Source organism: Melanotaenia boesemani, chromosome 14 (genome assembly GCF_017639745.1).
Source record: "Melanotaenia boesemani isolate fMelBoe1 chromosome 14, fMelBoe1.pri, whole genome shotgun sequence".
Classification (NCBI taxonomy): domain Eukaryota; kingdom Metazoa; phylum Chordata; class Actinopteri; order Atheriniformes; family Melanotaeniidae; genus Melanotaenia; species Melanotaenia boesemani.
In genome coordinates, this window is record NC_055695.1 from 28,976,945 (window position 1) to 29,003,615 (window position 26,671).

The 26,671-nt window shown below is 42.3% G+C and overlaps 1 protein-coding gene across 2 annotated transcripts in view; it reads left to right on the forward strand.

Moving 5' to 3' along the window:
• The window catches only part of herc2 (HECT and RLD domain containing E3 ubiquitin protein ligase 2), a 53,133-nt gene that overhangs the window by 18,493 nt on the left and 7,969 nt on the right, over nt 1-26,671 (forward strand). For both annotated transcript variants that reach the window (XM_042006163.1, XM_042006164.1), the window contains exons 23-79: nt 12-197; nt 310-486; nt 1,643-1,746; nt 1,841-1,991; nt 2,077-2,291; nt 2,395-2,527; nt 2,724-2,851; nt 3,407-3,602; nt 3,680-3,813; nt 3,971-4,147; nt 4,285-4,421; nt 4,540-4,691; nt 4,777-4,968; nt 5,042-5,229; nt 5,326-5,518; nt 5,611-5,793; nt 5,890-6,074; nt 6,449-6,596; nt 6,676-6,872; nt 6,988-7,218; nt 7,311-7,449; nt 7,637-7,783; nt 8,111-8,253; nt 8,407-8,674; nt 8,764-8,906; nt 9,037-9,135; nt 9,221-9,389; nt 9,482-9,607; nt 9,683-9,791; nt 9,875-10,014; nt 10,108-10,298; nt 10,390-10,495; nt 10,631-10,722; nt 10,804-10,979; nt 14,618-14,729; nt 15,229-15,310; nt 15,410-15,644; nt 15,956-16,133; nt 16,282-16,363; nt 16,615-16,786; nt 16,867-17,011; nt 17,256-17,481; nt 18,605-18,776; nt 18,939-19,128; nt 19,396-19,539; nt 19,632-19,823; nt 20,408-20,561; nt 20,646-20,753; nt 20,852-20,983; nt 21,072-21,230; nt 21,382-21,500; nt 21,989-22,114; nt 22,248-22,403; nt 23,529-23,843; nt 23,972-24,186; nt 24,341-24,518; nt 24,608-24,769. In XM_042006163.1, coding sequence (XP_041862097.1) covers nt 12-197; nt 310-486; nt 1,643-1,746; nt 1,841-1,991; nt 2,077-2,291; nt 2,395-2,527; nt 2,724-2,851; nt 3,407-3,602; nt 3,680-3,813; nt 3,971-4,147; nt 4,285-4,421; nt 4,540-4,691; nt 4,777-4,968; nt 5,042-5,229; nt 5,326-5,518; nt 5,611-5,793; nt 5,890-6,074; nt 6,449-6,596; nt 6,676-6,872; nt 6,988-7,218; nt 7,311-7,449; nt 7,637-7,783; nt 8,111-8,253; nt 8,407-8,674; nt 8,764-8,906; nt 9,037-9,135; nt 9,221-9,389; nt 9,482-9,607; nt 9,683-9,791; nt 9,875-10,014; nt 10,108-10,298; nt 10,390-10,495; nt 10,631-10,722; nt 10,804-10,979; nt 14,618-14,729; nt 15,229-15,310; nt 15,410-15,644; nt 15,956-16,133; nt 16,282-16,363; nt 16,615-16,786; nt 16,867-17,011; nt 17,256-17,481; nt 18,605-18,776; nt 18,939-19,128; nt 19,396-19,539; nt 19,632-19,823; nt 20,408-20,561; nt 20,646-20,753; nt 20,852-20,983; nt 21,072-21,230; nt 21,382-21,500; nt 21,989-22,114; nt 22,248-22,403; nt 23,529-23,843; nt 23,972-24,186; nt 24,341-24,518; nt 24,608-24,769 — 9,209 coding nt within the window. The remainder of the gene's footprint in view (nt 1-11; nt 198-309; nt 487-1,642; nt 1,747-1,840; nt 1,992-2,076; nt 2,292-2,394; nt 2,528-2,723; nt 2,852-3,406; nt 3,603-3,679; nt 3,814-3,970; nt 4,148-4,284; nt 4,422-4,539; nt 4,692-4,776; nt 4,969-5,041; nt 5,230-5,325; nt 5,519-5,610; nt 5,794-5,889; nt 6,075-6,448; nt 6,597-6,675; nt 6,873-6,987; nt 7,219-7,310; nt 7,450-7,636; nt 7,784-8,110; nt 8,254-8,406; nt 8,675-8,763; nt 8,907-9,036; nt 9,136-9,220; nt 9,390-9,481; nt 9,608-9,682; nt 9,792-9,874; nt 10,015-10,107; nt 10,299-10,389; nt 10,496-10,630; nt 10,723-10,803; nt 10,980-14,617; nt 14,730-15,228; nt 15,311-15,409; nt 15,645-15,955; nt 16,134-16,281; nt 16,364-16,614; nt 16,787-16,866; nt 17,012-17,255; nt 17,482-18,604; nt 18,777-18,938; nt 19,129-19,395; nt 19,540-19,631; nt 19,824-20,407; nt 20,562-20,645; nt 20,754-20,851; nt 20,984-21,071; nt 21,231-21,381; nt 21,501-21,988; nt 22,115-22,247; nt 22,404-23,528; nt 23,844-23,971; nt 24,187-24,340; nt 24,519-24,607; nt 24,770-26,671) is intronic.

Sequence of the window (26,671 nt, forward strand, 5' to 3'; positions counted from 1 at the left end):
TCCTTTATTAGGAGTGCTTCTCCCCGAGCTGGTGGTGTCTATCATCCTCCTCCTCACCATTGACGCTGGCCTGATGCAGGAGACTGGTTCCATCCCTCTGCTGGCTGGACTCCTTGAGCACTTGGACCGCTTCAACCACCTGGCCCCAGGACACGAAAGAGATGATAATGAGGATTTGGCCTGGCCAGGCATTATGGGTAAATGACCATCTGTAACTTTTATCATATTATTTGATTTCATAATCCATTTTTATTTTACGTTAAATATTAGTTGTCTTTAAGTCAGTGGTCTTTTCTACTGTGGTGGCAGGGTCTTTCTTCACAGGGCAAAGTTCCAAGAACAATGAGGAGGTTTCACTGATCCGCAAGGCTGACCTGGAGAACCATAACAAAGATGGCGGCTTCTGGACAGTAATTGAGGGGAAGGTCTATGACATCAAAGACTTTCAGGCCCAGTCTCAGTCACTTACAGGGAACAGCATTTTGGGTAAGTTTAACCCTTAAAACTCTGCTAGATTGCTGGTGCCTCTGAGCATTATCGCTTATATTGCCAGCAGTCTCTCAGGAACGGTAGTGTGTAACTCTCTTGGGTAAATTGAGATGGATGGCTTACCCTTTAAGTGATCTATGGAAGTTTTCCAGACATTTATATCCATCCAGGAGGTTTACAGTCCAGCTGCAAAATGCCGAGTTTAGATAGACTATATGGTAAATCCACAATGAGTAAACCATGATAACATCATTATTTATCACCTTTTTCTAAAAAAAAAAATTAATAAAAGTTGCTATCACTCTATTTTGACCTGGAAATTATGATAAGGTCACTTCATGTCAAACTTTCCACCAATCAGAGAGCTTAAATTGACGGTAATGTCCAATCAGGAGCAGCCAAAGATCAACCAGTGAGCAGAAAGTTCTATGTGTGTCTGAAAAGAACAAAAATAATGTTCCTCTATGGCTGGAATAAAGCCAAGAAGATGTTTTTGATTCACAGTGGTGCCAAAAAGCAGCTGATTTGGAATTGGTTTTGTGAGGATAGTAGGTATATAAATATAAATGAGGAAAATGTGTAAATATGTAAATATGTTGTGTGTTTGTTTCCGTGTCAAAAAATTTTCTCCTGAAAGCCAAGACTTGACATAATGATATGCAGATGAAAAAGGCTTAGTCACTAAGGTTTGGTGACTGTTGATCTGTGTGTTATTTCTACAAAGTTCTGTTATTACTGTTTACATAAAGTACTGTTTTACATAAAAAACAACAACAACAAAAAAAAAAAAAAACAGGTGGAACAAAAATGAATTTGTTGGCGCTCTGCTGGTGACGTCTACTGTGTTTGCCTTTAGGTGCTGGATAAATAGTATAGAATAATAAAGTTTTCTTGTTCTGGTTGGCCTTTATGTTGCTTTATCTATTGGTAACATTCAATTTTGGTCTCAAACTCTGACGACTGAGGATGTCCTGATTAAAAGGGTTCAGCTTCTACATGCAGTTTTACATTAAAAAACAAAACAAAACAAACCTTCAGACCCCAAATGATAGTTGTAGGGGTTGAAGAACAGTTGTACTATTTAACAGGTATTAGAACAGAGAATCTAAAAAAAATTTTCTGATGTTCTTTGTGCTGAAACTGTCTCCTACAGCTCAGTTTGCAGGGGAAGACCCTGTGGTTGCTCTGGAAGCTGCCTTACAGTTTGAGGACACCAGGGAATCTATGCAGGCTTTCTGTGTTGGCCAATATATGGAGGTTAAAAAAACACCCAGCTACACGTTTTTATCAAAGCATCTTCCGTCATATGTTGTTTTTATTCTTTGATATTGTGATGTTTTCTCATTTACAGCCAAACCAAGAGACAGTCACCACTCCAGACCTCAGCAGTCTGTCCTCCCCACTTATTGACACTGAGAGGAACTTGGGGCTGCTGCTGGGTCTTCATGCCTCCTACCTGGCCAAGAGCACGCCATTGTCCCCCATGGAGATTGAATGTGCCAGTGGGTTAAAAAATCGATGTATTCTATTCTTCAATGCACTTTGGATTGGAATATGTTTTAACTGCAGTATCTGATGTCTGAACAGAATGGCTCCAGTCCTCCATATTCTCTGGTGGCCTTCAAACCAGTCAGATCCACTACAACTACAATGAAGAGAAGGATGAAGACCACTGCAGCTCCCTGGGTACAACCACCCCAGATAAAGCCAAACTTTACTCCCGCAGAATAACCCTCAGTGATCATGCACAGCCTTTCCTGCAGGCCATCGCTGACAACAACACTCAGGACCACACTGTGAAGGTAAAAGCAACAGAAAAGTAGCTAAAAAAAAAAAAAAACCATTGTGCACCAGGGAATAAGTTATTCCTTAATGTTTTTTTCTGTATTTTTTGTGATGTTTTAGGATTTTTTATGCCAAATAGAGCGCTGCTGTAAGCAGTACCACCTTATTACACCCATTACCTTTCCCCCTGAACACCCTGTGGAGGAAGTTGGCCGCCTGCTGCTCTGCTGCCTGCTCAAACATCAAGACCTTGGTAACCTAGCAACAGGACTTATTTTTGATTTGAGGATAAATTACAAGCTATTTTAATATTTTACGAGCTATTTTTGCCTTTTTTTTGTCATTTGTTATTTTGTTTAAGGAAAGTAAGCCAAATAACTCTGAAGTGGTTTTTGTCTGTGGCACTGAAAAACATTAAACTTTTTCTTTGTTTTTTCCCTCTGTCACAGGTCACATTGCTCTCTCACTTGTCAGTCAGTGTGCCTTGGGTGTGGACCAGGGGAAGCAGAGGTCCCTCCCTAAATCTGTGATTGACGTGTGCCGCATGGTCTACCAGGCAAAGTGTTCTTTAATCAAGGTAGGATTTCCTCTTCTGGCATGTAAACTAAAATAACAGAGCAGCATAATTAAAATTGGAAAAATGAAGCAAAAAGGCCATCACCCGAAAGTGGCTCAAACCTGAACAACCAACAAGTGAAGACTGGATAAACATTACTCAAGAAATTTTTAAAATGGAGAAAGTGTCATCTCGGTTGAAACTACTGATGGACTCATTCTATAAAACCTGGTCAAAATGGACAGAATATGTCAAACCAACAAGATCAGACTTTATATAAAGTTCTGACGTTGCCATAGAGAGAATACTAACAACGATATGATGTGAATTAGAATAGTGCCTCCTCATGCCAATTGTTCCTGTTTGTAAACTTTTATTTACTTGTTTTTCTTTTTTTTTATATATTTAAAAAAAAAAAAACTGTGAGAGAAGTGGATCTGTTTTCAAATTGTAGATTGCATTTCTTCAATAAAAAGTAAATATTAAAAAAAAAAAATTTGGAAAAATGGAGCTCCTCAGTAGAAATTGTGCAGTTAATATTGTTGTTAAAGGTATATTTGTTTTGTTGCACTATAGACCCATCAGGAACAAGGCCGCTCTTATAAAGAAGTGTGTGCCCCCGTCATCGAACGCCTGCGCTTTCTGTTTAATGAGCTGCGCCCAGCTGTGAGCAATGACCTGTCGATCGTGTCCAAAATGAAGCTGCTGAGCTCTCAGCCACGTTGGAGGAGGATTACTCAGAAACTCATTCGGGACCGGAGGAAAAAAAGAGGTGGGATACTCTAAACCCCACTACAGGTTAAAGGGTTACTTTTCTTGTCTACCAAATAAATTTTTTTCTCATTTTAGTGCCTAAAAAGTCAGAGTCTGCTGACATAGAAGAGCCAAAGCTGGAGAATGAGGGGACCAACGAAGAAGAGGATAATGTTCACATCAGCCCGACTCCTGTGGACAGGAAATCACCCACTGGCAAAACAGCCAAGGTAAATTAACAGTCACAAAATTCATAAAGGTTGTCAAGAGCATCAAATCAATTTTAGACACATTTTATCAAACATTCCAAAATGTGGGAAAGTAATCTCAGCTACTTGTTTAAATTGACCAAACTCCTCCTTTCTTATTTCATTTATCATCCTGCAGCAGGACAAATTGCAGCCACTTTTAAACACTGTGGCCAATGTCCAGAGATACCGGTGGCTAAAACACACTGTTCAAGGTGCCTTCTCTCAGTCCAGTCTTATGGCCACAATAGTGGAGTTTGCACTGAAAGAGGAACCACTGGATGTGGAAAAGATGAGGAAGTGTCTTCTCAAGCAGGTTAGTTAGTGCAATATTGTAATATGGGATGAAATGGTCATTTTCTGCAGAGGTGTCAGGCCACTGCTTACATTGTTCTGTCACATAAATATGTATTTGCTTTAAAGCAAATTCATGTTAACTTTACTTTACCACAGCTGGAGCGGGCTGAAGTGAGGCTGGAAGGCATCGACACCATGCTGAAGTTGGCCTCCAAAAGCTTCCTCCTACCATCTGTGCAATATGCAATGCTCTGTGGATGGCAAAGGGTCATACCGGAGGGGACCAACATTGGGTAGGTCACCTGCTTTAATTGTGCTACAAAGACATTGATGCATATTCTTTGAAAATGTGTCAAGTACAAATGTGTAAAAAGTGTTGCATATTTGAAGTTTAACAACCCTCCTCCTCAGAGAGCCCTTGTCTGACTGCCTGAAAGATGTGGATCTGATCCCTCCCTTCAATCGCATGCTTTTGGAGGTGACATTTGGAAAGTTGTACTCTTGGGCCATCCAGAACGTTCGCAACATCCTGCTCGAGGCCAGCGCCCGGTTCAAAGAGCTAGGTAAGGGCTGTGAACATATGTGAAATATGTTTTTAAAACTAAATATACATAAATAAACTTGCTGCTTGTTTGCTCTCTTAACCAGGTGTGCAGCCCGTTCCCTTGCAGACCATCACCAATGAGAACCCAGCGGGACCAAGCCTTGGCACCATTCCACAGGCCCGCTTCCTTCTGGCCATGATACACATGCTGTCCCTGAAACATGGCTCTAACAGCCTCAGTCTCTTACTAAATTCTGGCATTTTGGCCCTGACTCAGAGTATACTCAGACTCATAGGTGAGTTGTTACAAACATGCAGGAGGGAATATGTGGATGTGTTTATTACCATTTTGTGTTTTAATTATTCCAGGACCCAGTACAGACAGCAGTGAGGAGGACCTCAGTTTATGTGCACACGGAGGCTCCGCCACAGTACTGGAGGAGTCCAGAAAGGAGGCAGCTCCTGCTCCCTTGCCTGCCTCTGGTCCAGAACTGGCTGCCATGATGAAGATTGGTACCAGGGTGATGAGGGGCGTTGACTGGAAATGGGGAGATCAGGTACCTTGATTTGTTTTACTCGCCCTGTTTATTTCATGGATTGTTCTGAAGCAGTTGAAAGCCTATTGTAACAATTTAACCTCATGAATGCTCCAGGATGGTCCAGCACCAGGTCTGGGTAGGGTTATCGGAGAGCTTGGTGAGGATGGATGGATCAGAGTCCAGTGGGATACAAACAGCACTAACTCCTACAGGATGGGCAAAGAGGGCAAATATGACCTTAAACTTGCAGATCCTCCCCCAGCTGCCCAACCAACCACTGAAGACTCCGACACAGAGGATGACACGGGTCGGTTTACAGCTCTGCCTCTGCAAAATGATCACAGCAACAAGCAAAGTGTGAGATTGAAAGATTTCATCTGTCTTTTTTATTTTTTAAAGAAGGGGAGCTGGTGGAGAAGAGCAGTCATCCGACAGCCATGATGCTAACTAGCACAGTCAACCTGCTAAAGACTCTCTCTCTGTCAGCTGGGATCTATGCAGAAGTTCTGCAAACGGACGCTACACGCACTCTGTGTGGGCTGCTGAGGATGCTCGTAGAAAGTGGAGCAAACGACAAGTCCGGTAACCGACCGACCACATTGATAAAAGACATACTGCATGTTTTTGTTTTTAGGAAATGTCATTGACTATCATTTTATCTGGTTTTTGTTTGTGTAGGCTGTCACTCCCACAGGCTGGTGTCTAGGGAGCAGCACAGGAGCTGGTGTACACTAGGCTTCATTCGCAGCATTGCCATGAGGCCGCAGATGTGCAGCACCCTCAGCACCTCTGCTTGGATTGGCCTGCTCATCCGAATTGTAGAGGGACACCAGTCCTTTAATGCTGTCACTCTGCAGAGACAGGTAGATTACCATGATGTGCAATCATTTTCTACCTCCAGACAGCATGAATGAATGAAATCAGATCTCTTGCCATTTTTTTTTACTCTCGGAAACCAAATCCAAGTAAAATAAACACGGAGCTTTCCTTGATCCCACATCAAACCAATATAAAATATAAAAAAACGAATCTCTTGAGGTTTAATTCACAAGTTATGTGACCCAATAAAATCTTACATTGATTTTCAACAAGCTGGCAGTGTTAAATTGAAATTAGTAATACTAATCTACTTTATCACACTATGCTGTTTAACTTAAAAAACAAAACACGAGTTGGGGAATGGGCAGCCTGTCTGTGTAGTTTCACCCCTCGTCTTGTGCACCTTGTGTGTTCCCAGATCTTGGCGCTGCGTCTCCTGCAGGCGGTCCTTCCTTCATGGGACAAGACTGAGCGCTCCCAGGACATGAAGTTCCTCGTGGAGAAGTTGTTTAACTTCCTGGGAAGCCTTCTGAGCACCTGCTCATCAGATCTGCCGCTTCTCAGAGGTACCGACATGGACATTAAGAGGAGTATCAGGTATTTTGCGTGTATTCTGTTTAATGAAAAGGTCGATTGTGTCCACAGAGGGTTCCATGCGAAGGAGGAAGTCCCGACCACAGGCGTCTCTGACAGCTACTCACAGCAGTACTCTAGCAGAGGAGATTGTGGCTGTCCTACGTACTCTGCACGCTCTTGGCCAGTGGAACAGCTTGATAAATGATTACATCAACACTCAGCTGAGCTCTATTGGAGATGTGATGGCAGGCTGCCAATCTGAAACTGTAAGATTTACTGCATCAGAATGGTGCCTTTATTATGTCTTTATTGTAAATAAAATTGGACCTACCCAAGTGGATCCTGTAAAAATCCCATCTTTCCTCTCATTGTTAATTTCAGTGTTTTTTGGAGGAGTATTTCCCTGATTCAGAGGGTCCCAGAGTGGGCAGTCTGATGGCGGTGCTGGCAGTGATCGGTGGGATTGATGGGAGACTCAGACTAGGTGGGCAGGTCATTCATGAGGAGTATGGAGAGGGAACGGTGACACGCATCACCCCTAAAGGACGCATCACTGTCCAGTTTCACGAAATGAGAACATGTAGAGTTTGCCTCCTCAGCCATCTCAAACCGGTACTGGAGTGTTTATATTCTCATTTGCACATACAATCTGTAAACTAAGTCTGCTTTATGATCAGACTAAGTTTATTTTATTTTTTCCACAGCTATCTGCAGTGTCCTTCAGTGTGCAGAACCTCCCCTTCACTGAGCCCATGTTGGCAGTTTGGGCGCAGCTGGTCAGCCTGGCTGGAAGCAAACTAGAGAAACAACGCATGAAGAAGTCTCTGAGCCGAGGACTAACAGGTGCACAAAGCAGCACAAATGTTGCCGAAATCATAGTCTCACATGAGAAACAACACAAGTCTATCTTTTAGTGTATTCATATAGCCATAAATAATAAATACTTTTGAGGATTTGAAGGAGTTTTTGGTTTATACTGTGAGACAAACATGAGGTCCAGTAGATTTAATCAAACATGTCATGTTTCCAGCTGACCAGGTGGACATTCATTTGCTGCGATGCCAGCAGCTGAGGCTTTATATTCTGAAGGCAGGACGAGCTTTGCTTTCTCATCAGGACAAACTCAGACAGATCCTCTCCCAGCCTGCAGTCGCTGACATTGGACCCAACCCTGGTGGTAAGACCCCAGGGTCTTTTTCTGGATATAGATGTTGTGAAGTAGACAAGACCTATATTGTATTATGTTGTTAGTTATTGCAGATCAGTTTAATAAGAAATGGGTTTAGTAAATAGAAATTGAAACATTGAAAATATCTGATTTTATTGAAAATAAAGTGATAACAGCAGAGACAGACAAATTTAGCTGAATTAGCTTTTATGCATTGCATACTCTGGACCTTGTACAGTGTGTTGCTTATCAGAGTTTAGACCATGCTTAAAAATTTTTTTAATTATTTAATTTTGGATAATTATTTGAAAATATTTGTCTCTTTGCTTTTTGCAGAGGATCCAGTGGTATCATCTCCTGATGTGGGAGACCTGTCTCCTGAAGGTCCGCTGCCTCCGTTGATCCTCCTGCAGCAGCTGCTCTCTGCTGCCACTCAGCCCTCCCCAATCAAAGCTATTTTTGACAGGCTGGAAATGGAGGTACACGAGTAAACCCTATTTAAGAAAGCTGTTGTCACATCAGTATGAATACTACTGCACACATCAGATAAAGTGTCTTTGCTTTAAGTCGCTCTGAATAACAGCGTCTGCTAAATGACTAGAATAGAATCTCTGCATTGTTTCGATGTACAGGCGGCAGCTCTGGCAGTATGCCAGTACCTGGCCGTGGAGTCTGCCCACCCGTCCTCTCCACTGTTTGAGGAGAGCAGCTCCAGTGAGGCCACCACACCTGTCACCATACAGCATGTCAGACCACCCAAACAGAAGAAGCAGAAGACCTCTCCTGTGCCTCCATTACCCATAGTCCTCCAACTTATGGAAATGGGGTTCCCACGGAAAAACATTGAGTTTGCCTTGAAGTCATTGTCTGGTACTACAGGCAGCGCTTCTGGTGTCCCAGGTATATTTTCAGTAAAAAAAAAAACAAAACAACAAAATAAAAATGTGTTGAGTTTGTTTCTGCATATGTGTCGTACTATCATCCACCAGGGGTCGAGGCTCTGGTGAGTTGGCTGCTCGACCATCCAGACATTCACGTCACTGAACTATCAGACGCTGACACCGTCTCTGATGAGTACTCTGACGAGGAGGTGCTGGAGGAACTGGAAGAAGCAGAGCCGACATTCTCTGTGGTGCATTCCTTTACCTTTTACTTCTCACATAATCCCAGTCTGAGTCACTTGTCCCACATCTGTTAAAATCCTCTTTATCACACGATTTAATAAAAGGTTTTATTTATTTAGTTTCTGTCTGCTCCATTAGCCTCCAGGTGCAGTGGTGACTGAAAGCCAGACGTTCAAGAAGAGATCAGATTTCCAAAGCAACGATGATTATGCTGTGTATGTGAGAGAGAACATTCAGGTAGGAACAGCAGCCTTTAGAGATTTGGAATAATGACATAAAGAAAATGTAAAGTGAGTCGTCTGGATCCTTTGCTTCCGTACAGGTGGGGATGATGGTGAAATGCTGCAGAACGTATGAGGAAGTGTATGATGGAGATGTTGGGAAAGTGATCAAGCTGGACAGAGATGGACTTCATGACTTAAACGTGCAGTGTGATTGGCAGCAAAAAGGAGGGACGTACTGGGTTCGCTACATACACATCGAGCTACTTGGTAGGCGTTTGGGATTTTAGAGTGATGTGAAGCTGCTAATAAGAAGAAATGAAAAAGCCTGGGAAGGTTTACATTTTCTCTTCACTTCCCAGGATTCCCACCACAGAGTTCTCCTTCTCATATAAAGATCGGTGACAAAGTGCGGGTGAAGCCAACAGTCACGACACCAAAATATAAATGGGGCTCTGTCACTCACAGGAGTGTCGGGGTGGTAAAGGGTAAGCCCGATTTTCTAAACGACCTCTTGCAATATCCAAAATCTTCAGTCTACTGTACCAATGTTATGCTTTTAGCTTTCAGTGCCAACGGAAAGGATGTGATTGTAGACTTTCCTCAGCAGTCCCACTGGACTGGTTTGTTGTCTGAGATGGAGCTGGTGCCCAGTGTTCATCCTGGAGTGAGGTAAATATGTGCCAAGTATTCCTGTCTCCATGGTCAGCTTTGTGCCTCTTTGGTTTTAACTGAAACCCGTTTGCCGTCTGCAGGTGTGACGGCTGCCAGATGTTCCCCATTAACGGCCCGAGGTTCAAATGCAAAAACTGTGATGACTTTGACTTCTGTGAAAGCTGTTTCAAGACACGTAAACACAACACTAGACATTCCTTTGGCAGAATCAACGAGCCCGGTGCGTCATACAGCAACCAGCGCGGCTTCTGTGGTGTTTTTGTACGAATGCAAGCAAGTTTGTGAACCCGCTGTGCTCCTCTTCCTCCTCTAGGCCAGTCTCCAGCTTTTTGTGGCCGTTCAGGGAAGCAGCTGAAGAAGCATCATAACAGCCAGCGTGGGATGCTGATCGACGATTGGTCTCGCGCTGTGAAGAGCCTCAATGTGTCGTCTTCTGTTAACCAGGCCTCTCGCCTTACTGACTGCAGCGATCAGTGCTGGCAGTCTTCTGGCTCACAGGGAAAGGTAGGAGATGGAGTTGCACATTCATTTTGTTTAGTTTAGTTTAAGGTTAGGTGACAGACTAACCAGACACGGTTTGCTGTTTTCTCTGCAGCACTGGATTCGTCTCGAGCTTTTTCCTGACGTTCTTGTGCACAGACTGAAGATGATTGTAGACCCGGCAGACAGCAGCTACATGCCCTCACTCGTGGTGGTGTCAGGTGAGTAAATTGATCTAGTTTTTCTTTTTTGAAAATATATATTGTTAGTGATATTTTTGCCCTTTCTTCTTATCTCTATGGACATTTATGCATAAGCATGAGGTTTTTTTTTTTTTTTACATTATTTTTTAACAGGTGGAAACTCTTTGAATAACTTAATTGAGCTCAAGACAATCAACATAAATCCCACGGACACCACCGTCCTCCTCCTTACTGATTGTACTGAGGTTGGTGAGGTTTAACATTGAACTGAAATTTTTCATTCTTATGTGTGGTGAAGTGAGGTTTAACAATGTCTTCTGCCTCAGTTTCACAGATACATTGAAATTGCAATCAAGCAGTGCCGCAGCTCTGGTATAGACTGCAAGATTCACGGGCTCGGCATTGTAGGACGCATCCGAGCAGAGGATGAAGACCTGGCCACTGTCCCTTTCCTGGCATCTGACAATGAAGAAGAGGATGATGAAAAAGCTGCAGCTGGGAGGTGAGACAAAGCCAAGGAACCACTGTGGAATATCTGAAACATCAAGACATTTAGTCCTGGAACAGATGAGGAAAGCCATTTTTTCAACACGTTTGTATTTCAGTCTTGATTTTACCAGTTTGATAAATTAATTACAGGGTTGATGGGAATCCGACACCGTGCCAGAATTCCAGCGTGTAGCAGTTGGTAATGGGAGGAAAAAAAAGCAGAATACATGCGTGCAAGAAAAAAAAAAATCGTCGACAGCTGAAAGGAGACCTCTTGCTCTCAACCATAGCCATCGTTTAACAGCTATTGTTTCTCCACACGCTTTCCCTTTGCTGTTGTCAGCAACCAGTTTGGCTTTGCAACTGCAAGTGATGAAACTAACGTCAGCTCCAAATTAGTCTATAAGGGGCATTTATGGCAAGCCATACGGGAGCTGGTGCAGAAGATTAAAAAGACTGGATACCTGCTTCTGCACATTATGCTTTCTAAAATTGATATCAACACAAGAGGAAAAAAGTTTTGTCCTGGCATGAGTCGAACACCGTCCATAAAGTGGCTGTGTGAGCTTTACACGTGACCGTTTGCCAGGTGCTACAGTCACCTCAGACATACCGTGGACGTCGCACTCGTCGCCACTGCCTCATCTCCTCCTTCTCCAGTTGCTCCTTGAATCAAGACTGTCTGTGATCAGCTGATTGGCTTTTCTGCCCCAGCATCATCTCTTGTTTGTTTTTTATTCTGGAGGAAACTAGCAGCTGTAGTTAAATTAAATTTAAATTTTTATATCATCTTAATTTTTAGCTGAGGTTTGCTGGTGACTCAGCTGTAAACTCTGCTGCTCATAATACAGCCAGATGGATCAGGTCCAGATATCTAGCGAGTGGCAAGATTAAACAAGGAGTGTCTTCTCTAAATCATTGGTGCTGTGCAGACGTTGGATAGACAGGTTTACCCTTTAGGAGCCATGAATGAGCTGAAGATAAATAATTAACAAGTTCTTAATTACAAATTGGAGCAGGACCCTTCTCTAACCAGGTGGCTGACAGGTAATAGGATTTATACGCAGGGGCAGGTCTAGAAAAGTTTTGATGAGGGGGCCAGGCATGGGCACTGACCAGGAAAAGGGTGGCACAAATGAGATTTTTTTTCAAATCTTTTTTAAGGCCTAGATTTTAGTAAATAATTAGCTGATTATTACAACTTAAGTGGTCATCAGATTTTAAATTTGGAAAAACAAGCATCCAAAGATATTTTTCAGTGTTGATGTAGAACAAACTATAGAAGTTCATCACTGCTGCTATAGACCTATAATTCTGTAAATGAGTGATGGTTAAACTTAATTGTCAGACATGTTGCAATTTAAGCCTTTGTCAGACTTGATAGAAGTCAAATCGGATATATTGATCAGTGATTGATGTTCCTCTATCTAACATCAGCTTGTATCCGTTGCTGGCTTGATTGTACTGAGGCCTCCCAGTACAGAACAGCTACTGGTTCAGTCCCGGCACCAGGACAAAGTACCAGAGAGGACAATTTATCGCTGTGGGCTGGCCCCATTATCAAATGATTTTTCACTTTTTAAGAGGAAAAATTCCAGTTTAATAATTCAATATTTGACCAATTTAGAAGCAGATTAGATAAAGAATACAAAAAAGATAAATTTCCATCTACTATTGTGGGATAAAAACACTTAAAATCGGATCCAGCAGATATCAGATGTTACTGGACAAATTTAACAGAAAATAGAACAATAAATTTCTGAATAACAAAGTCAGTCTAGTCATTTCAACCAGTAATTTGTCTCTATAATTAAATGACAGACTGTCAAAGGTCGAGATCAGTTAATCAGAAAACCTAAACGGCAACATTATGTGAGAGACTTTCAGATCCATGGATCCAGTTTTACAGAAAACAACACAAACACTCAGCACAACCCAGATGTTTCCATCATGCTCTAGCCACTCAGCAAACTTCCACATCCCAGCCAAAGAGGAACCATGGTGGGACACTTAGTAAGTTACTAACCTGCACGAGTTTACTTATGTTTGTTTTAGAGAAAGGCAACTAGAGCTCAACCAAAAGACATCAGGAAACATCTGCAGCACACAAACAAAACAGACATACTAAACATGTAATTGCGACTTACTTCACTTAGTAAGGTTGAGTCGGACTGAGTTTAATCCAGCTACAGACGATGCTCCAGAGGAAGAGGAAAAGCTGGGACACATGCTCCTGTGGTTGCTATGGTTACTTGCTAGGTCTTGTCACATTGCTGGAATCATTCAAACTGCTGGAAGTGGTTGATTCTTGCTGCGTAACACCTGACACGTTCCTTTCTTCACGTTATCATTCGACCGCTTTCGTATGTCCGTTGTCCAAAGCTATCAGTCTGCTGCTACTTCACTGATGCTACTTAATGACTTCACACCAAATATCACAATAACTTACAGAACGCATTATGTTCTTTAAGTTATTGCGGGATTTGATTACACACAAATAGATTAAATATACAAACACACACAACTTGCAAACATCTTGAGAGAAAAGTTTTCTTAATGCAAAAAGCACATATGGGAACTGATCCTGCTTTTGATAATTTAGTATCACTGTAAAAATAACTGTTAAATAATTGTAAATGAAAATGATATTGAAAAGTATAGAAATTAAAATGAAAAAGCCTTAATTGGAGGGCCAAACTTGTGAATGGGCAGGCCTTGTCCGCTGGGTCTGTACTGGTTACTGATTATTTTCACTATATTTGTGAATCTAGATTTAGACTGAGCTGTTAATGTGCCAAATGCAGCCATACTGTATCTATTGATGCTACCAAGACCAGCATTATAGAAAATGAGCAGGATATCAGGCCGGACCCCAAACAGCCTGACTCTGCATAAGAAATGAAGCCTTTGAGCCGCCCCGCAGCACAGATACTTAACATGGGCACTCCAGCACAGGGTACAGTAGTATATTCATGTTGTCAATAACAGCTTAGAAAACTTTATTTTGGATATTAAAAGCATTACATGTGTGAGGACCATGTTGTAGTCACATGGAGTATTGCTATTACCATCTTTTTTATATACATATTGCTGTTTCATAACCACTAATCTGGCTCTGCCAAAGGACAGGTCAGCGGTTAACATGGTGGTTTTTAGAATAATCTCTTGCACATTTTAAGTGTAAATTTTTCCTTTAAGCATTTTAGAATAAAACGTTTTAAATATAGAAACAGTCGTGGATTCAACAGGATGTTACCGTGGAAAACAGGTGTAATGTGTTCTGTGCAATAATACTGTGCTGAAATTTGATATAGTTATAGAGGCATCTATTGAGGAATACCTAAAAATGTTCAGGCTCTGGATTTTTTTTTTTTTTTTTTTTTTGCCATCAACCCTGGAATTAGTAAACTGTAGGCTGTAGGACATGGTTCTCATATCTAAGCAGATTTTTCTCTGGCTTAATGGCCACGAAGACAGAAAAGTTTTTGCTTATCTGTAGATTGTTTGATCTGTTTCCATTTATGAAGAGAACTATAAAGATATGTCCAAATGAAATACTGTTGATTTTCATACAGTTAACACATAAAAGTCTAAATAAATTGACGTCTTTGGTCGCTTTGTGCATCTTTATAATTATTAATAAATTTTCAGTCTTGCTCGGAAGAAGTCATCAGGATTGGAGTCATCCGCCACCATCAGGACCAAAGTGTTTGTCTGGGGACTGAATGACAAAGACCAGCTGGGAGGACTCAAAGGCTCTAAGGTGCAGTTTGCTAATGTAACAATTATTTACTCTAGTATGTAAAGGTTTGGATGCTTTTCTGCCATTCTGTTCTTTAAAGCTTGAAAACTGATGGTGGACTATAAGAAAAGTAATTTACACACTTTTTTTATTACATATGCATTGATAAATATGTTTCAAGATATTTTTTAATTTTGGGAGCTGATTGCTTTGCTTTGTGTTAGGATATTAAACACAATAATAATGGTAATAATAAAAGGAAATATTTACATTTTTGAGTGGAACGTTTCAAAGTGGTGCATAATACCGTATTTAGTAAAGAAATATCATTTAACGAACATTTGGGTGTTACAGCGTTACAGTCGGTAAAACCTAAAGTTCGGTGACTTGATTTATTTTCTGGATAAAATAGTAGCTATTTTCTCAGCGTGCACGTAGTCACACGTGATGAAATGCTGGGCTGTGTTAGTGTTGGAAAAGCTGACGTTTTGAAAGTAAATTTTCTACGAACTCTTTACAGATCAAGGTTCCCTCTTTTTCTGAAACGCTTTCTGCTCTCAATGTGGTGCAAGTAGCTGGTGGCTCCAAAAGCCTCTTTGCAGGTGAGTTAGGAAAATGCTTTTAAATGTGAATGCTCTCAGGCATTATAATACATTCAGTCTGTAACTGATGAATCCTTATTACCTTTTTTTTTTTTGCAGTAACTGTGGAGGGGAAGATTTATGCATGTGGAGAGGCCACCAATGGCAGGTTAGGTCTGGGTCTCTCCAGTGGGACCATCCCAATCCCCCGTCAGATCACAGCACTCAGCAACTACGTGGTAAAGAAGGTGGCTGTGCACTCTGGTGGGCGCCACGCCATGGCCCTGACCGTGGATGGGAAGGTCTTTTCCTGGGGCGAGGGAGATGATGGCAAACTGGGACACTTCAGTAGAATGTGTGTTGTTGTTTTTTTTTAAACATTAGAGGCTGTTTATAACTATCATTACTCCATTGTGGATTTTGGGCAGGATAGTGTTGAGTAAAGGTAAAAAAAAGGATAATAAAAAAGTCTTTTTTGCAGCTCCAAACTCTAAAGCAGTACAAATTGACTATTTAAGCCCTAAAGTCTGAATATTAATTTTACTAATCATTGTCCTGAAGGATTCAATAAAAGTTTTCTGATACAACATTTTCAAAAAATGTTTGATGGTAAGCTGTTTCATATTCAGCGACTAATAATGCTTAATAAACGTATATTTTCTTCAGGAACTGTGATAAGCCCCGGCTGATCGAGGCGTTGAAGACCAAGCGTATCCGTGACATCGCCTGTGGCAGCTCTCACAGCGCTGCCATCACTTCCAGTGGGGAGCTGTACAGCTGGGGGTTGGGTGAATATGGCCGCCTCGGACACGGGGACAACACCACTCAACTGAGGCCCAAACTGGTATGTGCAGCTGCTCTAAAGAGAGTGAAATATTTTCACCCTCTTACTTAATTCCACTGCTTTTAGAACTTAGTTTGCATGAACCATAGTGTGTGAACCTGCAGTGCATCATATCTGATTTGATTGTCGGATTGATCCGGTTTTTTAGGTGAAAGTTCTTCTGGGGCACCGTGTGGTCCAGGTGGCGTGTGGTAGCAGGGATGCTCAAACTCTGGCCCTCACTGATGAAGGTATTTCTGTTGGTGCACTTCTTTGCATCCTGTGGGCTTTCCGACCAAAATGATCTAAGATCAGTGTTTTGATGCAGATTAATGTTTTTTTTCTTTCTTTTTTGGTCAAACCTCGACTATAACCAGAACAGAGTTTTATTACCATGGAAACTACACAAAAGCCAATAACTCAACCTTTAAAATGGTTTCCTGGAAACATGTTTTGTTCTGACCTCTACAGTTTTACTACCTTTGTTTATTATTTTTCTCAGGATTGGTGTTCTCCTGGGGTGATGGAGATTTTGGGAAGCTTGGTCGTGGAGGCAGTGAGGGCTGCAACATTCCCCAGAACATAGAGAGGCTAAACGGGCAAGGCGTCTGCCAAATTGAGTGTGGAGCACAGTTTTCCCTGGCTCTGACTAAATCTGGAGTGGTGTGGACCTGGTAAGATTGACAAAAGATGCTTTTTTTAACAGTCAGTTGTTGGCCCTCAGGCTTTCCACTAATTTTGCGTTTCCAAACAGGGGCAAAGGTGACTATTTCCGATTGGGCCATGGCACCGATGTCCACGTGCGAAAGCCTCAGATGGTGGAGGGACTGAGAGGGAAAAAGATCGTCCATGTTGCTGTTGGAGCACTACACTGTCTGGCAGTCACAGACACGGGACAGGTTCGCTCCAACCTCCTCAAAATCAGAACCAAGCATTTATCTTTGCCGCTAACTGCACCTTGTTTAATACCTTTCCTCAGAGGAAAGTGGATGTTAACAGATCACTTGTTATAGTGAGATGAACTTTTAAGTTTGAGTCCTGAAGCACAGTTCAGCTGTGTGTCTAAATGTGAGAAATGAATGAGGTGATGAAAACCTTTTGTTTATTAAACACATGCTTGCAAACATTGTCATTGTTCCTCAGGTGTATGCATGGGGTGACAATGATCATGGACAGCAGGGAAATGGGACCACCACAGTTAACAGGAAACCTACCCTGGTTCAGGGTCTAGAGGGTCAGAAGATCACTCGGGTGGCATGTGGCTCCTCTCACAGCGTGGCCTGGACCACTGTGGATGTGACAACTCCTTCAGTTCATGAGCCAGTCCTCTTCCAAACAGCAAGAGACTCCCTTGGGGCGTCATACCTAGGTAATCCTCTTCATACACAGTTTGGGCGGGTGCAATTTTCAAATTAACAAGTCCCTCTCTCTACCCTCACTGGCATCTTTCCTTGTGAGGGTGTTTGGGAAAGAGTGTGAAGGATGGAGCTGTGCTTCCTTGATAGGTAGGAAAGATACCCTGTAAGTGAGGCATCTTCTCCTCAAGGGGGGGCTATTCAGTCATTAGATGCTTTTTAACCAAACGGTAATGCCTTGTTTGATGTTAGGCTTGGTTACATATAGTTTTATGACACCAGAGATAGTGGTTTTGAGCAAACTGGTTTACCTAAAAATGTAGGCCTCTGTTTGCGTCAAGTGAATCAAATGAGGGAAGCGGACTACGACTGATGTGGTGGAAAAAAAGTTGTCCTGCGTTAATCAGTTGGGGAGGGGAATACGTTATTTAAAAGGTTCTGTTCATTTGACTGAGTGCAGTATGAAAGCAAACAAAAGAATGTTGCAAACCCCAACTGAACTGTACCAAGACTTGTGAACTGTTAGGTGTGAAAGTGAGCTTACAAAGGAAATAATAAATAGAAATTATTTGCAGGAGTTTGAGGAATAGATTTGGTGTTAATACAACAGAAATACATGATTTTTTTTTTCTTGATTAGAATGGACTTGTAAAGTTGGGCAAATTATTTATTCTGCCTCTGAAACCCCTTCCAGTGAAAAATAAGGACTAATCTAGGTCCAAACAAAACCACAGTGCTGCTAGAATATGGTGCAGTCACTTCCAGAGGAAACGAGGGAAGGTCATTTTGAAGTATGGGTGGAAAACGTTTTAAAGCTGGTTTCATTACTCACTTTTCCTGTTTATTCTTGCTGTCAACACTCGACCAATCAGAAATACTCAATGCTACAAGTCTAAACTTGGAAGTTACCTCATGACCTCATGTTTTTGTGGGTAAAATTTCTTCCCAGGTAATTTATTTAGCACCTGTTTCCTGTGGTGGACTTTTGGCAGGTTGAAGAAAGGAACTGCTGGGAAAAAAAAACAGTTTTTCCCAACAGGTGGTACAAGTTGCAGGCCCAAAACTAGAAGCTGGAATTGTTGTGAAGATTTACATGACTGTTTGCGTGTCTCATCGTTCTGGTGATGCACTCTGCAGGTGTCCAAGCAGACAGTGACTCATCGTCGGCCAGCAACAAAATGAACGGGCAGAGCAGCGTGAAGCCAAATCGACCTTCTCTGGCCAAAATTCTCCTCAGTCTGGATGGAAACCTGGCCAAACAGCAGGCTCTGTCTCATGTACTGTCAGCCCTTCAAATCATGTATGCAAGGTATGCTGTCTGCAGGGTTTGCTATTCTGTTAACTTACAGTACAGTTCCTTCAGCTGGGAGAGTTGGACAGTCAGACGAAATGATCAGAGTCCTCTAAATATGATAATTCTCACTCCTTTTTATTTGTCGGTATTATTGTTGAAACGTTTGTGTTGCCACAGGGACGCAGTGGTCGGGGCTTTGATGCCAGCCAGCATGATTCTGCCTGCAGAGTGTCCATCCAGCTCACCTATTCCCCCGTTGGATTCCTCGTCTTCATCATCCTGTGTCAGTGATGAAGAATGTCCTCCTGTCCCTCCTGAAACTGAAGAAGCGGTCAGCCCTAATCCTTGGCAAGACAAGAAGGGGGAGGTCAGAAACGCTCCGTGTAGTCCAGTCTTTGAGCTTTAACGACATTTCTTAAATTTCCCCATCTTCAATTTGGTTTGTTGAAACTAGTGAGTTTAGTTTATTTTGACCAAAGTGAGTTTTAAGACTATGACAAACAATCATTAAGGTGTTATATGGGTGACTAATATTGGTTTGAAAGGGAAAAAGAGGGAAGTAATTTCATCCAGTACATGTAAGCGTAGGTTTGTTAATGTGGGCAGTGAATAATGTGTGTATGTGTGTGATCAGATCCCCTCATCAGAAGATGCCATTACCCCCTCATCAGCTGTGACTCCCTCTGCCTGCGGAGCCTCCTCGCGTCCTTTCATCCCCGTCACAGATGACCCAGGAGCAGCCAGCATCATAGCCGAGACCATGACAAAGACAAAAGAAGTTAGTCTAATGATAGATGGAGCATGTGTGTCTGATAATGAGCCATTTTCCCCCAGCCATTACTCAACCTTTTTGTTTGATGTACTTCACAGGACTCTGAGAGCCAGAGTAAAGTGGTTGGTCCAGAGCCTCAGTATCTGGATGAATTCACAAGTCTGCTTGTGCCTGATGATACTCGAATAATGGTGGACCTGCTGAAGCTGGCAGTGTCTTGTCGCTCTGGGGAAAAAGGGAAGGAGGTGCTATCTGCTGTGCTCTCTGGCATGGGCACAGCTTATCCACAGGTAGGTCTGTAATCCCTGATAGATGAATACGCTCTAGAGCTACTTTACCAGGTCCGCCAGTTCATTTGCTTGTTAACACAAACATCTAATCAGCCAATCACATGCCAGCAACTAAACACATTATTTCTTTCTTTCCTTTTTTTCCTCATAATTATAATTTTTAAATGTATGTTTCTGGGCTCTGGACACCAGTGTTTAGCTACAACAAAACCAGTAATTTTCCATTTTCTTTCTGACTGGCATTTTTGCTACTGAAGCACAACATTTTCATGACAGTGTAGTGAGTCCTCATCATGCTAGTAGACAGAGTTAAGCTAGCTTCATCTCACATGATGTGCATGACTTTAAGTGAAGCAAATACTGTAATGCTTCCATTGCTGTTGCCAGCATCTGCTCCGGTCTGCTGTCTCCATTATAGGTGCAAACTCCAGCAAAAACAGCCCTGTACACATTAGTTCCATGTCTCTACAGTGAAACATAACTCTCCTCTTGTACCAAAGAAAAATGAGTTGACTTTTAAAATGAGTAGTTGTTAGGCCTGCAGTTTGTTTACGTCCATCATCTTTGTGCTTCGGCGGCTGCAGGTTGCTGACATGCTGCTAGAACTCTGTGTCACTGAATTGGAGGACGTTGCCACCGATTCGCAGAGCGGCCGTCTGTCCTCCCAGCCAGTTGTTGTAGAGAGCAGTCATCCATACACAGACGACACATCTACAAGTGGTACTGTAAAGATCCCAGGTAAACACAGAGGGCTCACTTCGGGGAGAAATAAAGACACAAAAGATTTCTTGTATAAACAACATCTTCTACTTTGTCCCATAGGTGCTGAGGGTCTTAGGATAGAGTTTGATCGTCAGTGTTCTACTGAGAGGCGCCACGATCCATTAACAATCATGGATGGAGCCAACAGGATTGTCTCTGTCAGATCAGGTGATGAGAGGCAGATACTAAAGCTCATTGTTGTAAAAATACAATTCAAGCCAGAAGATTAAAAATTAAACTATCCTGAATATATGATGTCCATTCAGGCCGGGAGTGGTCCGACTGGTCTAGCGAATTGAGGATCCCAGGAGATGAACTCAAATGGAAGTTTACCAGTGATGGTTCAGTTAATGGTTGGGGCTGGCGCTTCACTGTCTACCCCATCATGCCTGCAGCTGGTGAGCGGTGTGACACACAACATAAATTCCTCACTGGACCTTAATGGATCATAAATGCAATGCCATTGTTTTCATTTTTTTTCCTCAGGTCCAAAAGACTTGCTGTCTGATCGCTGTATCTTGTCCTGCCCCTCCATGGACTTGGTCACATGCCTCTTGGATTTCCGGCTCAACTTTGCCTCCAACAGGAGCATCGTGCCCCGTCTGGCTGCTTCTCTTGCTGCTTGTGCCCAGCTTAGTGCACTAGGTATGGCCTGATAATCTACATTTCCCATCACTGTTCTTTAACATTGTCCATGAAAAAGCACATAAAACTAAAATATACACCAATATACAAATGCACCTGAAACAGATAAATTTCTTTGAGATATTTGTGCTGTTTTGTTTGTAATTTCTAGCTGCTGGACACAGGATGTGGGCTCTGCAGAGGCTACGAAAGCTTCTGACCACAGAGTACGGTCAGTCCATCAATATTAACAGGCTGCTGGGGGACAGTGAAGGCGATGCTCGCTCTATTGTAAGTATTGTGTGACACTAACACGATACTTAGGAGTGCAACGTCAGTATATGTTGTGAGCTGTATGCTAGCTGGGAGTTTGGGCTCAATAATTTCTACCTTTAAAGGAAACTGTAGTGCATGAGTTTTACGTGATAGATTTTTATGCATTTTTTATTTGTAATTTATAGAAAATACAGGGATTTGCTTACAACATATATTTTGATGTGGCTTTAAATGAATGTTCGCCACAGTTTAGCTAACACATTCAAAATCAGCTGTTCTTTTGTGAAGAATACAACAATAAAGTCAATAAATGTGGCAAGAAGTTAAAAAGTCTGCAGCTGACTTTGTCAGACATTTCTGTGATTTTTTTTTTAGCTTTATTCTACATCTACTTTATTCCAGTTATCTGTTAAGCTCTCTGTACTCGTTTGACAGTAAAAAATGTCAGAAGTGGACATTAAAGGTTGGAACAGGGCTGTGATTGATAAACTGTGTTCTTTCAGAGTTTCACGGGCAGCGCTCTGGCTGCTCTTGTAAAAGGGCTTCCCGAGGCTCTCCAGAGGCAGTATGAGTACGAGGACCCCATCGTCAGAGGAGGGAAGCAGCTGCTTCATAGTCCATTTTTCAAAGTAAGTCTGCAATTATTGATCATTTCAATGCAATGTTCAATAAGGAATTAGATTTTTTTTGTAACATTTATTTATTTAGCTTTCATTCATAAATGATTTAATCTTGGGGGCTAATTTTGATACTTTGGTCCAGGTCTTGGTTGCACTTGCTTGTGACCTTGAGCTTGATACTTTACCCTGCTGCGCTGAGACGCACAAGTGGGCCTGGTTCCGTCGCTACTGCACCGCCTCCAGAGTGGCTGTAGCTCTGGATAAGAGAACTTCTCTGACCCGAGCCTTCCTGGATGAGGTGGGTATCAGCGTAGGCTTTCACTTTCCTTCATCTCATTCAGTGTTGTTTTCGTCAACAATGACGATGATAAAATTATTTCATTGACGGCCTTGTTTTTCCCCATGATGATAACGAGACGGCGATGAACTAAACATGGCCTTTTGATGACTGAAACAGGATGAGATGTGTGTGAGTCTTTGTTGATGAGACTGGACGAAACTGTTAGTGGGTGGTCTGTCAGACGTTCAGAATGCAGGACATTTCTGCCTGTTGTTCGTGTAATCTGTCTTTCAAAAGCTAAAAAGCATCAGCAGTGCTGCTGCATCCTATCACACCCACCACCTGCATGCAGCGCACATTCTGCACAATACACCTGTGGTCACAAGACACACACGCACACGCAATTGCGTTTATTAATTCATTGATGGACCATGGCAACAGCGACAACAAAGGGGCTTGGTGGTCGTGAACAACGAAATGATCTATAGACATACGTTCAATATAGTCCATCAGAAAGAAGAACAGAATGCGTTGTAGAGGGAGACGCCGCTAAATGAAGTACAGCATGGCAGACTCTTTATAAGTATACAGCTAAAATTATATTAATTATCATCAAAGAAGGTTTACAAAATTAAGTATAATGAAGTATAAAGCAACAATTGTAGCCTTGTTTGCCACAGAAACTAAATCTAAATTTCAATTTGTGCAGCCTGAATATTTGGGCGGGGATAACAGGTGGATAAGCCTGAAGTAATCAAGATCACCTAGACAATATGGCAAAAGTAAGGCTTTGTCATGACAATCCACACTATTTACTATGAGGCTAAAACAATTATTTAGAAGTCCCAGCAGCACAGATCACTTCTCACACCATGATTTGATTTGACAAAGTCATTGAATGTGCAAATTTCAAAATGGTCAGAATGACCGTCTTGGCTGTTCTTGTGTTAAAAGACTTTTTTACTAAAACTGGACTAAAACTATCATATAGAAATGATTAAAATGTGACTAAAACTAATTAGGATTGTCACCCAAAAGACAAAAACTAAGACAAAAACTAAGACTAAAACTAAGACGGTTGCCAAAAACAGCTCTGATCTCGTTCCCTAAATCTGTCCGTGATGTTTCATCTTCCTGTCAAAGGTTACAAAGAAAATCCGGGAGCTCATGGCAGACCACGAGAGCATGAACAGACTCCACGAGAGTCACGACTTGTTCAAGCGCGAGCATGACGAGCAGCTCGTGCAGTGGATGAACAGGCGCCCGGATGACTGGACCCTCTCTGCCGGAGGCAGCGGCACCATTTACGGCTGGGGCCACAACCACAGAGGGCAGCTGGGGGGCATCGAAGGGGCAAAGGTCAAAGTTCCAACACCCACTGAAGCTCTCGCCACACTGAGGCCAGTCCAGCTTATCGGAGGGGAGCAGACTCTGTTTGCTGTCACTGCTGATGGAAAGGTCTCAGCTCTGTTAGCTTTTTATCAAACATGATATAACCCTTGTGGACTGCATGCTGCACATTTTTAGCTTTACTCTTTTCTGATTAGCAGTGTCAGTCTGCTAATGTGTTTCCTCTTGATCTTCAGCTCTATGCAACAGGATACGGAGCAGGGGGCAGGCTGGGTATCGGTGGCACTGAGTCTGTGTCCACCCCAACTTTACTGGAGTCCATCCAACACGTCTTCATTAGGAAGGTGGCTGTAAACTCTGGAGGGAAGCACTGCCTGGCGCTCTCCTCTGAGGGAGAAGTCTACTCCTGGGGAGAGGCTGAGGATGGAAAACTGGGTCATGGGAACAGAAGGTTAAAACTGCATCAACTAATGAATGTTTTCCCCTTCAGATTACAGTCCATAGCACACAAAGTATCAGTAAAAGTTCATGTTAACATATGAATTTTGGACGAAAACCATCTATAAGGTTGTTTTTATAGTAATTCGAATTCATCTTAACTTTAGCCCCTGTGACCGTCCTCGTGTAATCGAGTCCCTGAGGGGAGTGGAAGTGGTGGATATTGCAGCAGGAGGTGCACACAGTGCCTGCATCACTGCCAGTGGAGAGCTCTTCACCTGGGGCAAGGGTCGCTATGGAAGACTGGGTCATGGAGACAGCGAGGACCAGCTTAAACCCAAACTGGTATGGGATCACTTTGCTGATTTTTCTCACACGTCTCTAGATGTTGTGCTCTTCATGTGAAATGTTAACTGTCTGTGTGGTTTTTCCAGGTGGATGCACTACAGGGTCACAGGGTCATCGACGTGGCCTGTGGCAGCGGGGACGCCCAGACCCTGTGTCTAACTGATGATGACATGGTCTGGTCCTGGGGTGACGGGGACTATGGTAAATTGGGCCGAGGAGGTAGTGATGGCTGCAAAATCCCCATGAAGGTAAAGCTGGTTACACAGCAGTGTGTACTTCAGGTTTCTGTGGGTTTTTTTTAATTGGAAAAGTAAACAAAAGAATCAACTTTAACAAAGATTGTCTCTGAAAATCAGAAGCCAAGTTTAAATATTTGTCTCATTCATAGATTTTAGAAATACTTTTATTCCAATACTTAATGTTAGTTTAATCAGAAACTTGTGTGACTTTTTACTAATCAAATCTTTAGCTTTGATTGCAGCAGCTTTCACTGTGGCATCGTCTCAGTATGCTTCTGCAATGTCACAAGATTTATTTCCATCCAGTGGTGCATATGTTTTCACCAAGATATTGGTGATGGAGAGTCCGACCACTGCGCAAATCTGTCTCCAGCTCTTCTCAAAGATCCTCAATGGGGTTCAGGTCTGGAGTCTATGGCAACCTCCTTCCATTGCTCCAGAGTCCAGTCTTTATGCTTTCTAGAAAATTTAAGCCTTTTCTTCCAATAATTCTCACTGATTAGTGGTTTTCTTATGGCTACACGGCTGTTCAGTCCCAATACCTAAGGTCCCTTGACATTATTCATGTGGAAATGCTTTACTTTGGTCCCAGAGCTTTTTTTGCAAGACCCCTTTTCATTGACAAAAATAATGTCAAGCCCCCCCCATCCAAATATCACATGCACCCCAATGCTTAAAAAAAACAAAAAACGAAGAAATGTGCCATGAAGTAATCTGCTGGCTGCTACTTTAATTATAGTTAAATGATAAGTTCCTCTGCTATAGTATGAACCGTCTTAAACAAGGAAACTGCAAACTACTTCAGGTGAATTGAGCGTTCGATGAGGCAGATGCTGCTTTGGTGAAACGGTTCTTCTACTTATGACAGTTGAGTAGTTTATTTCTAAAGTAATCAACAGGATAAATGTAGCATTATAACTTGTTTGGCTTCATACGGAAGATATTTTAAAACATACAACACACTGTGGTCTGGCCTCATTACTAACCATCACCATTACTTGACCATTACCTGGTTAAGTCTAGGGTAAGATATGCCTCATTATATCATATTTTGCCCATTGGTAATTTCACAAATTTGTCCATATATTACAAGTGCAAGAACTATACGTTTTATTTAGCCTAGCTAAATAAAAGTGGTTGTTTGGATGTTATTTATCCTTGAAATTCGGCATTATTAGGGGCGTGTCCTTTTGTTTGACAGGTATCCAATATCCGAAGCAAGAAGGGAGAGTGTAGCACAAGTGTGGTTTTTAGCCGGCTAACAGTGCGCCTTAGCTCCGTTAGCTGGTTAGCTACCGTTAGCTCGGTTAGCGCTTAGTTACAGGCTCAGAGTTTGATGGGTGTCAATCATCCACCCCCACCTTCACAGTCCCTCTTTCAGCTCCATCTCTTTGCTCATTATTGGATTTTCTGGGAATTACAACACGCATGACGCTTCCAAGATGGCGATGGTGGGAACCACTCAATAAGCTTCGATTCAGCTCTTCAGAAACTTACGGGTGATGTCATGGAGGCTCCGTTCATCTTTGATATGCAGTCTATGGTCTTCCCATATGCTTGTTTAAGAAATAAGAAGCTGCTCACTGCATCAGTTACGGTTAAATAACTCGTTGCCAGCTGAAACATAATCATGTAGTAATTATGGGAGACTCCTGCCTATTTGCTTATTGCAGTCCAGGTGCTGACTTCTTCTTTTGATGGACAGTGTATATTTAAGCCCAAGCAGACACAACAAGAGAGAGTGAGGGCAGCATTATGCTCAAGAATCTGTTCTTTGCTGCTAAAAGATGAAGATTCAGAGGGAGTTTAAACATGTACAGGGTCAGGTCTAGAGAAATGGTGTCACCTGACTGGCCCCATAAATTTCTGCAGGCACTCCAGACTATCAGAGCACATTTCAACTTAAACAGA